Below are 14,580 nucleotides of genomic sequence, written 5' to 3' on the forward strand. Positions count from 1 at the left end.
TGCGCGCAAGCATACCACCGCACATTGGAAAAAATCATACAACGGGTTTAAAGTAGTATACAGCCAACAAATCTTAATGGATTTTAGAATTTTATTTCTTACATTCAGGAATAAATTTTAGAGTTCTTTCGAGGTCAATAAATTTTTTTTGTAAATTGTTAAAATTATTTTAAATAATAAGAAATAAAGGGTTTTCTTCTAGTTTTTGTAGTATATATATAAGGTTTGGTAAATATAATATAAAAATGTTTTTAATCGCTTTTAATTAATAGAAGCCATTTGCAGTTAATATGTAATGTTAAAAGGGAATTGTTTAATTATTATAAAAAAATATAATTATTCCATTCAATTAACTCGAACTCGGAGTCACTGATTACGAAACCGCAATGTTGCTTTTCAAGAATTCTAAATGGCGGGTCCAATATGGCGCAGACAACTTTTATGAAAATTTATATGTTATTCACTTAAAAACTCATTAGTCAGGGATTTTTGTATTCGCTGTTGTTAAATCCAATGTTGTTTTACAAAAATTTTAAATGTCAGATTCAAAATGGCTGACAACTTTATATAAATTTGACTTTATTTATTCAAAAATGGTAAATTGCATTGTATTGTGTTAAATAATTTTTTCTCTATTAAAAATAATCACTTGAAATTTCTAGAGTTAAATTTTCTTTTTCAACCAAAAAGTAATTACTTTAACTATTATTCGCACTGGTTAAAGTATTTCATAAAAATTTTTGATGTCAAACAATGTTCAAACTGAGGTAAACATTTTCGTCAATTTAAGTATACAATTTTATGAAAATTTGACATCAAATTGATAATCAATTTCTCTTTGGGTATATAAGGACGTTTATCCAAAGAAATATGTACAGGCTTAAAAAGAATAATTAAAATTTTATTACACTAATAGAATTTTCTGGACGAAAAGTATTAATTTTCAAGAAAAAAAATGTAAAACCTATCCATTATTATATTTTTAAAGTGACCATAATTCAAATAGAGTGAAGGTCACCCTGTCTATCTTGATAAGCAAAAAAAACATTTGACATTATATAATAGAAAAAATATAATTAATTAGAATTTTCAAGTAGAAATTAAAACATCCTATTTATCCTAAATCCTGTAATTGAATGCGGTTACTATTATAATATATTTCACCTAAAGTCAATTCGACTCATATATTTTAGAAAAATCTGAGACTTTGTATTAATAATTTGTAATATTACAATTATTCATTGTCCGGGTTCCGTACACAAACTGATACGGAACATATAATCTCGCTTTTTGTCAAAATTACATTTCTTCATTTCTTGCTTTATTAAAAAAACTACTCGAATGATTCGGTTCAAATTTCTTATGAACATGTATTTTTCAACGTAGAATCTAAAAAAAATATGATGTAAAAAATGATTAGATTTGCGATTATCACGGAGATTTTACAGATTTGACGTAATATATTTAAGTAATAATGAATTTTTTTAAGACAATTTTTAATTAATTTAAAATTTTAAAATTTTTATTTGAAGATTTCTCATTAAAACTTTTAAAAATTTAATTATTTTTAGAATTTACAATAATTAAAATTCTTCAAACATTTAATATTCAAGAATTTTTATGAAATACTTTAACCGAGACCTGTAAAGTGAATAATTGTTACAGTAATTATAGTTTTTGGTTGAAAAACAAAATCTAACCCTAGTAAAAATAATCACTTATTGTAATTACGAAATTTTGATATTTTTAATTTTAAGTAAAAATTGTTTGTTCTGATGAATATTATTACTAATTGATAGTTAATAAAAAATGACTGAAATTTTATATAATTAATTTATTTAATTAAGTAAGTTAATTTCATAAAATATAATAATATTATTTATTATACAGGGCGGTCACATGTCAGTAAAGTCAGGGAAATTGATAAACTGAAACTTGTAACCACCCTGTTATACAATTAATTAACATTTTAATTTTTAAAAAAATCATCAAATTTTTGAAAAATTTTGATCATTGATTATAATATAGTAAAATTGACGTCAAGTTGATTAACGATTTCTCTTTGGGTAAATTCTTGACTATATATATATATTTTTAATCCTACCAAAAAAAAGTTCTATATCTTCTGCCTTAAAAAAACAAGAAAAATAAAGTTATTTTGCACTTAATATGAACATTCTAGAAACACAACAATTTTGGGGGACTTTTGTATCTGATTTATACTTGTACGTATACAAACCAGCTATATATTTCTTTAAAAAAAGTCAACATTTTTTGAAACAAATAAGCATATTTTCAAATATCCTTATTAATAATTTGTAAGTTTTCAGACTGTTTTTATGATTTTAAATAATATCAAAATGGCACTTTTATAAAGAAAATTAGTTTTTTTAATATAACTTCTCATAGTGAGGAAGATTTTTCTGAAATCAAAAATTATATCGTATAAAGTAGATGCAGAAAAGGTTTGAAAAAGGGCATACAAAAATCAGTATTTTTTATCTGAATTTATTAAAAATGTTTTGCAGAAAATTAAACATTTTCTAAGTAAGAAACTAAAATCATATTGTATATTTACTTTTTATTACTCAGAAAGATGTATCTATAAAATTAAATATAAGTTGTCTTCTGGAAAAGGTAAGATTTTGAAATTACTATTAGCATAAAAATTTAATTGAATCGCAATGTTAATAAATATCAAAATTTAACAAAGTATATTAAATATATGATTCTCATGTACATACCTTCTTTTTTTTTAAATATAACTGAAGTGATATTAATATAAATTTGCGCAATCAATATATTTTTTATTTGTGGCTTACAGTGATTTGCGTATATTTACAATTGTATATATAATTCGTACAATTATAAACAATTATAAAGAGTGTCTACAAAATTCCATTCCTTTAAATACATGTTTTAAAAATTATTATTTTAAAATTTCTTATTAACATCAAAAATTAATTTGAAAGGAGGGGGAATACATTTTAGACACCCAGTATAAATTTATGTAAACATAATTTTCGTATATATATAACGTGCGCGTGTAAATTCTCAGGCCGTAATGCAGCTTGAATTGAAACAAGAACTGGGTTGAGTTGCGGATTGTTGACGAACGTAATCTTGAACATTGAATTTATTCATTTCGTTTGAACGATCCTGCGTTTTCATATTTTCACGAGCCCTCAGTTCCCTAATGCAACAATAATAATAATAATTTCTTACACTATTTAATTTATTTGATTTTATTTTCAAAGGAAAAACTATAAAATAATGTCTATTTTAAATTTCTTTATAAGTTAAGGTATGTAGTTTATTACCTGGCAAGTGCATGGAATGCCAACTCGACATTGATACCAGTTTTAGCCGAAGTCTCCATAAAGGGCACTTGATACTCTCGTGCTAGTCTCTCCCCTTCCTCGCGACGAATTTCCCGCTGATTGCCATAGTCGCATTTATTGCCTATTTTAAAACATAATAATCTATCAATTTTTTAGGGAAAGGGTTGTTAATAATTAAAATATTTACAAAAAAAATGATGTATAAATATGTGAAACTTCACGAGAAAAAAGATCTTTAGGTTTGGAAAATTAGTTTTGAGAATTTTTGTAGCCGAATGGGTCAAAATTTCTCAAAAATATTAATATTGGTTGGAGGTCCTTCAATTTTTTTGAATATTAGAAAAAATTTAGTATTAGGGGAGTATACTACAGTATGAAACAAAAATATGATTTCTGCACATTCCGTGTGTCGATGATAAATTGTGTTACTTGCTCTCTAAATCTGAATATGTGAAAATTCACATATTTGTACGTTATAAGTCGTCTTCTCGATCAATAAGTGCAATAAGTGATCAATAAGTTATAAGTTTCACTTATAATAAGTGAAATTTCACTCAGAATAAGTGAAAAATTCACTTATTTATAAGTGTATATGCACTTATTGATCGAGAGGACGACTTATAACGTACAATAAGTGAAATTTCACATATTCAGATTTAGAGAGTGCTTTTGAAAAAATTGATGCTGCGGTAACTGACAATACTATTCAATGCAATAATTGAGACTAATAATTATTTTGTGAACAGTAGTAGCTTATTGTAAGTGACATAATGTGTTTTAGTGAAGTTTCAAATGTGGAAAACATTTAATTGAGGGAAGTTGTTTCTGTTTTAGCTTCTCAAAGTTTTAAAGTTTTTTAACTTAAAGTTTTTTAACCTTTTATTAAAGGTATTTCTTATGGGAAACTTTATTGAGATTACTAAGTAATAAATATGTTTATTTTGTATTTACAGTAAGATTTATGAGACAAAAACCAAATTCACAAACGGCGGGGCTATAAGGAACACAATTCTTTCTTCCGAATTGTTAAAGTGTGTTGTCAAAACGTAAGTATTGTTCCTAATAACCCTATTTTGTAAGTTCGAAAAAATGCATCTTTTTCGTCTCTTTGCTTAAAATTCGAGCCTTGATCAAAACAATTCTTTAACCCTTCAAAAAAGTTACAAGCCTTTAAAGTTGAAATCTGTTCCTATTAGCCGCAGTTTACGGTATACCTTTTTATGATTTTTTTGAAATTTAAACAAATCTATTAAAGCAACCCCCATTTAAGATATCAAATTTTTATCACAAATACATATATTTCTTAAATCGAAATATCTCTACTGCGATCTGCCAGCTTCGGGTTCATATTTTTCTATCACAATTTGTATTCAAATTAAACCCTTGAAATCGACTGTCCCCGTAGAAAATCCGATATAGGTTCCTACAAGGATCCCATGTAAATTCTGATAGAATTTTTTATAAGAACCTATGTAGGAAAGTTCCTATGTTGAAAACTTTCTACAGGAAAAATGTATGTTTTTCTATAAGATTAATTATAGATTCCTATAATGTTATATGCCTACTAAATCTCAATTGGGAATTTCACAAATAACTATATTTAAAAATTATTTAAATTGAAGCATTTTAATAAGCGCATAACATAAAAAATTAATAATAATTAAAGTATAATAAAAAGCACAATTTATATATACAAGTTAATGAGAAAGAGGAAATAGAGTTATTATATTCGTAACGAATTCCATTCTAACTGACCTATTAATATGACGACAACGTCATCCTGTGCGTATTCTCGAATCTCGCCAAGCCAAGCTCTGATATTGTCGTAGCTCTTTTTGTTTGTGATATCGTAAAGTAGTAACAATGCTAAAACAAATTTTTCAAAAAATATTCCTTTTTCTGTAACTATATACCGTTTTTTTGGCTTTTTAAAAAATTACTTTTTTTAAAATGCTATTCAGAATTGAAGTTCTACAAAATTAATGCTTAAAAACATTAAAATTAAATATCAATTATGCATTTTTCTTGAAGAAAATAAAGTTTGTTTCATACAAATTTTTAAAAATTGTTAAAAGCGTACCATGAGCATCTCGATAATAAGCGTGTGTTACACTTCGAAATCTCTCCTGACCAGCGGTATCCCAAATCTGGAGTTTCACCTGATCGCCATCGACAGATACTAATTTATTCTGCAAATAAAAAGATTCGCAACTTTTAAAATACAAAATCAGATTCTTTTTTATTCTAATATAATTCAAGTTCATAATTAAATAAATACATCATTATTTTTAATTTATTTAAAGGACCTTAATTGTATAATAAATAATTGGAACAAAGGCTACAAAAAATTACAATTATTATTATACATTATTATTAAAAATTAATTTCACACTGGAATTTTTTTCTGAATCCCATATACAAATTATTATTTTACTTGTAAATAAATCTATTAATTATTATATTATATTTAAAACTAATGATGTAGAAGAGTATTACATACTTAATCTTGATAAGGAAAAACATTTTTTTAAGAAAATAATTTTTAGATAAATGTTGATATAGAAAGTCTCTCTATAAACGCAACTCATACACGCGATGTTCCAAAGCATTTTTTAGATTCACTTTTCGAACAAAGAAAGACAAGGGAGACTGTTGTATGTATATTTGCACCTTGGATAGCTTTGCTTGAAGGGAAAGGAACATCGAGATCCGGATCCCCTGACCCGATTGCTTTATATACTTCCTCAAGCATCCTACAGTCGCCTCCTGTGCTCCTACTACCAAGAGCACCAATTTGCTCTTCTTCTTCTCGACACTTCTCTTGATTACTGTATAACACTCTCAACTCGAATATGTATATAAACGCTATATATATATATATATATACACATTCTTCGGCTATCACATTGAAACCACACATCAAACGATTAATTTAAAAATAATCTTTAAATACAGAATTAGATATTTTTCACTTTTTGTTTCTTTTTTACGATTTTATCCACTAAAAATATTGATTTTATGAATTTCCGTAATTTCAGGTTTCGCATATTTTTGAAAGCTACTGAACAGTAGGTACTAGAGTTGCATTCGATACTAGAATCTTAATCTTATCGCTCCTTTTTTTCATTGTGAATAGGCTCTCATATTTGAGAATTTAGTTTATTCTTTTGTTTTGATCAACTCATTTTTTCTCAATTTGTATCATAATATCAATTTTTTACAAATCGTTCATTGATAGTGATGCATGTCGAGTCAAGAAACGATTGATATCGCTTGAATTTGTTCGCTTTTGACATAATGTTGTCAATCGAGAAGTTTGACTTTTCAATTGTTAATGATTGTCTTGAATCGAGTTGAAACTTCAAACATTTTTTCAAAACACATTTCTATTGAAACGACGTGTCAACTTGAGATTTTCTTATCCTAATTAGTTTTTTTAATAATGGACGGCAGTGAAGAAAGTAAAAAAAGAAAACATGAAGAGCAAAGTTCCATTACAAGGTTGAATTCACCTTTTACAATGTTCTATTTCTATATTACAATTTTCATTTGTTAACCTTTCTTATTTGTAAAAAGAAAAATAATTTAATCCTAAAAAGTCAAATTTAATTAAATTGTTTTAGCGATTTTAAAAATGTATAAATTGTTCTGCCTGTTTTTTAATTCTTTGTATATTACTTATACAATTTTTACAAAGCTGCGAAAATTTTGTATAATTTCTATTTTATAAATTAATATGGGGCATTCTACGTCAACGGAAGACCCCCCTGTCCAAAAATGGTTTAGTCTAAGAAGGGTTTAATATGGCTTAAAATTTAGCTCATTATGTAAGCTTTCAAATGCATAGTGGTACTTTTAAAAATTCAAAATGGCGGACCAAATATGGCATTTAATTGAAAACGAAAAGAAAAAAAGTAATGTAAAATACTTGAAAACTGCTAATAGGGGGTTTTTCGGGTCCCTGATTACAAATTTGACATCAAAAATTAAAAATTTCAAGATGGCGAATCAATATGGCGTCAAATCTAAAGTAAAATTTAAAAATTTTGCGCAAAATTCTTCATATTGCTCAAAAGTCAATGGATTCGCCTGAATTTTGTTACTCGGGGGTTTTAGGGGGCGCTGGTTGCGAATATGAAGTTTATTTTCGAAAATTCAAAATGGCGGATCTAATATGGCAGACGAGTTTTACACAAATTCATCGAATTCACTTGAAACTTGTCACTCGGGGGTTTTTGGGGTCGCTGATTACGAATATGAAATTCAGTTTTAAAATTTCAAAATGGCGGATTCAATATGGCGGCCAAGAAACTTTAAATTGCATTTTATTCGCTTAAATTTTGTATCTCGGGGGTTTTTGAGGTCGCTGATCACGAACCCGATGATAGTTTAAAAAAAATGTAATTTTAAATCTCTTGGCGGACAGCAAAATTGAAAAACTTATCTAATTGGTGCCCGGTGTTGTTTAGGCACATAATTAGAAAGAAAACAAGTGTATTTTTAGTAGGCGATAGGTATATGCACATTTTGACAAAGTAAACTCTAAACTAAGTATACTGTATACAAAGTCTATGCAATGCGATCTTACACATGCACTTCAATATGTTTACCTTTAGTAATATGCTGAAACTATAGGGACCTTCTTTTAAGTAATTGACTTACCTTTTGCAATGGTCTACTAATGGCAATTACAGAATGTGCATATACGTATCGCCTACTATATATGCACTTAATATCTTTCTAATTATGTGCATAAACAACACCGGGCACCAATTAGATAAGTTTTTCAATTTTGATGTTCGCCAAGAGATTTGAAATTAAACTTTTTTTAAAACTATCATCGGATTCGTGATCAGCGACCCCTAAAATATATATATGCACTTGATATCTTTCTAATTATGTGCATAAACAACACCGGGCACCAATTAGATAAGTTTTTCAATTTTGGTGTTCGACAAGAGATTTGAAATTAAACTTTTTTTAAAACTATCATCGGATTCGTGATCAGCGACCCCAAAAACCCCCGAGCAACAAGTTTTCAGTGAATTTGACCAATTTAAAGAAATTCGTCCGCCATATTGAATCCGCCATTTTGAATTTTTGTAAATAAAGTTGATATTCGTAATCAGCGACCTCAAAAACCCCCGAGATACAAAATTTAAGCGAATAGAATGAAATTTAAAGTTTCTTGCCCGCCATATTGAATCCGTCATTTTGAATTCTTGAAAATGAAGTTGATATTCGTAATCAGCGACCCCAAAAACCCCCCAGTGACAAGTTTCAAGTGAATTCGATGAATTTTTGTAAAACTCGTCCGCCATATTGGATCCGCCATTTTGAATTTTTGAAAATAAACTTCATTTTCGCAATCAGCGCCTCCTAAAACCCTCGAGTAACAAAATTTAGGCGAATCCATTGTCTTTTGGGCAATATGAAGAATTTTGCCCAAAATTTTCAAATTTTACTTTAGATTTGACGCCATATTGGTTCGTCATCTTGAAATTTTTAATTCTTGATGTCAAATTTGTAACGAAGAATCAGCAGTCTTCTGAATCAAGGCTTCCACATTAAAATAATAAATTTTGCAAGTTTCCGACTATCTGTATAAGAGATAATTCGAAAAGAGGATCAGGTACGATTTATCGGTTTGAAAATTTGGAATCTGGAAGTCATTTGGAACAACTCCCCACCAAGTTTGCAGCGTTACATTTTAGAATAACCTGCCCACCTCTGAGGAGACCTGTGTTTATTTACAATTATTTATTTACAGTTATTACTATTTATTTACAATTATTACTATTTATTTATAATTTTTATTATTATTTATTTACAATTTTTATATTTATTTAACTTCTTAAAAGAGTTTGAATATTTATTTTAAGTATTTGACCAAAAATAATTTGACAAACGTATAGTGGATTGGATCGCTAGAAAATACCTTCCGTTTACTTTTTTTGATGACGACGACACTCAAAAACTGTTCCATTACTTGAATCCGAAAGTTAATTTCCCGTTGCGAAGTGAACTTAAAAATTTGACTACAAAACGTTATAATGAAATGGAATCAGTAGTTTTAAAAATATTGCAGTCTATCAAATCCAAAATTTCATTTACAATTGATGGCTGGACGTCAATAGCTAACCGCTCATACTTTGGACTAACAGCGCACTTCATAAGTGATGATTGGCAAATGCACGCTTTAACGCTTTTCTTTATTCCTTCAAAAGGGCAACATACATGTCAAGCAATGGCACAAACTTTTCACGAAGTTCTTGAAAATTCCCAATTGTCTGAGAAGGTTCAAGGAATAACACTTGATAATGCAGCCGCAAACACCACATTTATGACGCAACTATCTCGATTAATGCCTTTCGACTCGATTGATCAACACTTTCGTTGCTATGCGCATATTCTCAATTTATAGCAGTAAAAGATTTGTTAGGCACTTTGAAAATGGTTGGAAATCACACTGATGAAAATGAAAATGGCCAAGATGGAAGTAATGAAGAAGATAAAGATGAGGGAAATGAAACGATTAAAAATGAATTTATTGTAAATAATATTATTGAGAAGGAAAATTATTTGGAAAACTGCGTTGGCTCATCTTTAGAAATCAAACCTCCTTTGGTCAAACTAAGAAACCTCTTCAAAGTGTTAAAATATTCAGAACAATGGAGACTAAAACTACAAAGCTGTTGTGAAATTACTGAGCAGAAAATGTATGTCCCTAATTTTGATGTATGCACACGATGGAATATTCAACTTATCAAATGATAAGTATTGCAATTAAGGGGACCCGCACCCGAAATTTCAACTATAATAGAATATAATTGGAAAAATTTTTTATATTTTTTTCCTAACACTATTTTGATTCAGAAATAAGCTGAAAAAAAAATTTCATGATTTTTTCGCAAATTAAAAAATTTTTTTTTGTAATTTTTGACAAAATTAAAATTTCACAAAATCCATGCCCTTAATTAGAAAATGGAGTGTAAGAAACTCATTAAAACAAAAACCATGAAAAACATGAACATTATAAACTATAAATTTACAAAAAATAATGCTTCTTTTTTCACAAATTTTATTATTTTTTCATGGTTTTTGTTTTAATGAGTTTCTTACACTCCATTTTATAATTAAGGGCATGGATTTTGAGAAATTTTAATTTTTTGTAAATTTATGATATAACATCGAAATGTTATATCATAAACTTATAAAAAATGCTTCTTCTTTCACAAATTTTATTATTTATTCATTGTTTTTGTTTTAATGAGTTTCTCACACTCCATTTTATATTTAAGGGCATGGATTTTGTGAAATTTTAATCTTGTCAAAAGTTACAAAAAAAAATTTAAAAAAAAATTTTTTTAATTTCCGAAAAAATCATGAATTTTTTTTTTGATTTTTTCACCTTATTTCTTAATCAAAATAGTGTCAGAAAAAAAATATACAAAATTTTTTCAATTATATTCTGTTATAGTTGAAATTTCGGGTGCGGGTCCCCTTAGAATGCAAACAGCTCTAAGCTTATTGAGCAATGTCAACGACCCAATGGGAAATTTACAACTGGCGTAGTACTGCGCCAGCACTGGCAGCACTGGCGGCAAGGCTGAGAGCCAGCACTGGCATGGCACTGGGATGATAACGCCGTCTGGCGCTGCCGAAGTACTGTCTGTCAGTGCTGCCAGACAGCGCTGGCGCAGCACTGGACTAGTGCTGGCTGAGAATATTGCCGCAATAAATGCCGTATTGTTATTAATTAGTCGTAAATTCATAATTATAAATTATTTAACAACAAAATGGTAAATAATATTAGTAAATAGTTATTATTCATGAAATATTTCTCTTCTTAAAGAAATTGTAGTAAAGATGGAGACTAACAATGGATATAGTAAATGAAGTAGAAAAAAATTGTTTATAACATTTAAAAATTAAATAATAACCAATTACAGTAAGTGTGCATTAGATTTTCATATTTTAGTACCTAACGATTGGAATCTTGAAATATCGCAAACCTATGAAAATAAACAAAATTGCTGACGAGGGGAATCGAACCTACGACCTACGGACTAACAGACTAACGCTCTAACCACTATGCTAACGACACATGTGTACAGTAAAGTATTAATATCTCAGTATCATTCAGACATACACGGAAAAAAAAAGTACGTGAATCCTTCCTTGAAAGTGCTTGACTTTTGGATAGGACACAAAATACAAGGCTGTATCATATACTTTTTATTAGAAAATATAGAAAAGTCCTAGAGTTATTCTAGTACTAGTGTGGGCAACAGTGTTTTTTAAATTTTAACGAAAAGTCATTTGTTCAGTTTTATAAAGTACGTGAAAGATTAGTTGACTGCGCTTGAAAATTCTGTAGAGCATGCGCAGTGTGCGTTGCGCGTTTCTACCCAAGGTAAATGCCAGCTGATCGTCTGTTTCCATTTGTGTTAATTTCAGATGTGAATATACTATTATTTTATGAAAAACAAATAGTGTTAATATATATTTGTCTTCAAGAATTGACTTTCAAAAAAATATTTTTTATTTTGTGTTTCTCACAAAACAGAATGTTATGTAAGTCTCAGTTTTCAGTGAAATAGCATGTCTCAGAAGTCGTGAAAAATTTCACCATGTGGTATATAAGAACAATTCGATACGTACTTTTAAGTGTTAAGTGTGTGTTTATATTTAAGTTATACGCGAATATATGTGTGTGTTATAGGTTAGTTCATAAGTGTTGACAAACGTCGAAAAGTGATACAATAATTGTTCTTTGTTTGTGTGATTAATTATCCAAATATGTGAATGAATGAGTGAATTTCAGAAAAACTGTGTGAACAAGTGGAAATTATTTTTTTTATTTTACAATTTTTTTGAAAGTCAATGAAATTCTCAAGCAAGGTACTAGAAATTTTCATTGACTGCTTTTGAAACTCTCATGCAAAAGTACAAGACTGTTTTCAGTATTTTGTGTCGTATCCAAAAGTCAAGTACCGAGTCAATGAAAATTTCACGTACTTTTTTTTTCCGTGTACAATTATTGAGTCAAAGATGAGAAAAAAATAGGGATACGTTAGAAATAATAAATTGAAATAAAATAAATTAAACTAAATTTTTAATAATAATTAAATTAAATTACTTTACTTATTTGCATTTAACATTTTACGTAATTCTTAAATTACGTGGTAATTTTTTAATAATTTTTTATTCATAGTAAGAAGTATAATAATATTTTAATAGGAACCAAATTATTATTGAGATTAAAGTTTAAATTTTGTTTATAATTTTAATTTGTTTAAATAATTTATTATTTAGAAAATTAGACAATTGTGTTAAATTGTTATTATTAAATTTAATAAGAATAAAAAATGAACAACTGAAAAGTAAAATATTAATGTTTTCAATAAATTTATATTTATAAACATTTATAAACTTTTTTTATAATTCTTTTCAAGTTTATGTCAAAAAAGCAATGTTGGCAAAGAGCGTTGTGAACAATTTTTCTATACTCAGCCAGCACTTGCCGCCGTGGCTTGTCCAAGCTTTGGCGAAACAAAAATTCTGTACTGCGCCAGCACTAATTGTCGAGGCTCGGCTAGACTACGCCGAACAATCGTCTGAGTACTAAGCCAGTGGTGAACATCGGCACTACACTGGCATTTCCCATTGGGGAGCAGTTAAAGAAATACCTCGTTTCAGATTACGAATGGTTGCTAATGAAGAAGATTTTTACATTTTTGAGATATTTCAAAGAATTGACAGATTTACTTAGTGGTGAGAAATATGTTACATTTCCATTAGTTATCATTTGCTTTAACATTCTACTTGATAAAATTACTGGGTATATTGACAAATTGGAAGAAAATCAAGAAATGAATTGTATTGACCAGGATATGCTACTAGCATTACAGGCGTGTTTAAAAAAGCTAATGAAGCACTATGAAAAGAGTAACTGGGTTTACTGTGCCATCCTCATATTAGACCCTACTATCGGTTGAAAAAGTATAATCAGTTGACTTTGAAGGCTTGTAACTTGAGTAAAAAAAATCGTACAATATTAAAACTGGATGATTGATTATCGTATTTATGAACCAATAACAGGGTGTCTACAACACCTGGAAAACCTGGAAAACCGGGAAATGTCAGGGAAATTAAAAATGTCCTGGAAAACCTGGAAATGTCAGGGAATTTTTTCGAAAGTCAGGGAATTTTTTTTCATTAAGACTTGAAATACTCTTGAACAATATTTTTAAATCCCACAATTAGTTTTACAAATTTTTAGTAAAAAATTAATAGTAATAATTATTATTGCCTTTCTAATTTGCAATTCTATTCTATTTTGATTTTTGAGAAATAATATGAACCACAGACATACATATAATCAAATAGAAAAAGATTAACCACTTAAAATTCTGAAAAATCAAAAGAAAAGCAGAAATGATGGCATATTGGCATATTTTGTTTCGTAAAATAAGTCAATTTATTTTTAAAATACATAATTCAAGGCTCGAACCAAATCTGTAAATTCCGTAAAGTTCGTAAAAGTCAGTTTTTTTGATAAAAGGTCCGTAAAGTCCGTAATTTGATTAAAAAAGGACGAAAAGTTTGTAAATTGTACGATATAATTTGGGGAATTTTAGAGAAATTACAAATGATTGCAGAAATTCAATTATTTTAAAAAGTAATAAAATTCTTATCACAAAATTCAATTATGTTCAAAATTTACAAAAAAATCTCGACAAAATCCCAAGTATTATCTTTATAAATAAAAAAAATCTTCAAAATTCAATTATTTTCAAAAATTTTAATAAAATTCTTGGCAAAATTTCAATTATTTTTAAAAATGTTCCTCATTTCAATGTTTTTCAATATCTACTATTTTAATAAAAATTTTCCAAAACAATCTAATTATTTAAAAAAAATTTTATTATTTTTATAAAATAATAAACATTTAACAGGAATTCAATTTATTTACAAATTCAATACTATTTTAAATCAATTAATCGAAAAATTAAATTATTTTCAAAAATAAAGTTTTCCAGAAGAATCCAATTATTTAAAATAAAATTTTCATAATATTTCTTTTATTTCGAAAAAATTAATTATTTAAAGCAATTTTTATAAAATTCTTATGAAGAATTCCATTATTTTCAAAAATAATAAAATTTTTCACCAAAATTTAATTCTTTTTAAAAATTTTAATAAAATTTTTCAGGAATTCAAATATTTTCGAAAA

The 14,580-nt window shown here is 27.8% G+C and overlaps 1 protein-coding gene across 2 annotated transcripts in view; it reads right to left on the minus strand.

Annotated features, from left to right (window-relative positions):
• Positions 1-2,776: 2,776 nt before the first annotated feature.
• LOC122502317 (ras-related protein Rab-37-like) overlaps positions 2,777-14,580 on the minus strand; it is a 55,937-nt gene continuing 44,133 nt past the window's right edge. For both annotated transcript variants that reach the window (XM_043612304.1, XM_043612303.1), the window contains 4 exons: positions 5,422-5,530; positions 5,097-5,207; positions 3,321-3,462; positions 2,777-3,193 (listed from right to left, as the gene is read on the minus strand). In XM_043612304.1, coding sequence (XP_043468239.1) covers positions 3,055-3,193; positions 3,321-3,462; positions 5,097-5,207; positions 5,422-5,530 — 501 coding nt within the window. In that variant the 3' untranslated portion in view covers positions 2,777-3,054. The remainder of the gene's footprint in view (positions 3,194-3,320; positions 3,463-5,096; positions 5,208-5,421; positions 5,531-14,580) is intronic.

The sequence above is a fragment of the Leptopilina heterotoma genome, unplaced genomic scaffold (assembly GCF_015476425.1).
Source record: "Leptopilina heterotoma isolate Lh14 unplaced genomic scaffold, ASM1547642v1 Lhet_227, whole genome shotgun sequence".
NCBI lineage: Eukaryota > Metazoa > Arthropoda > Insecta > Hymenoptera > Figitidae > Leptopilina > Leptopilina heterotoma.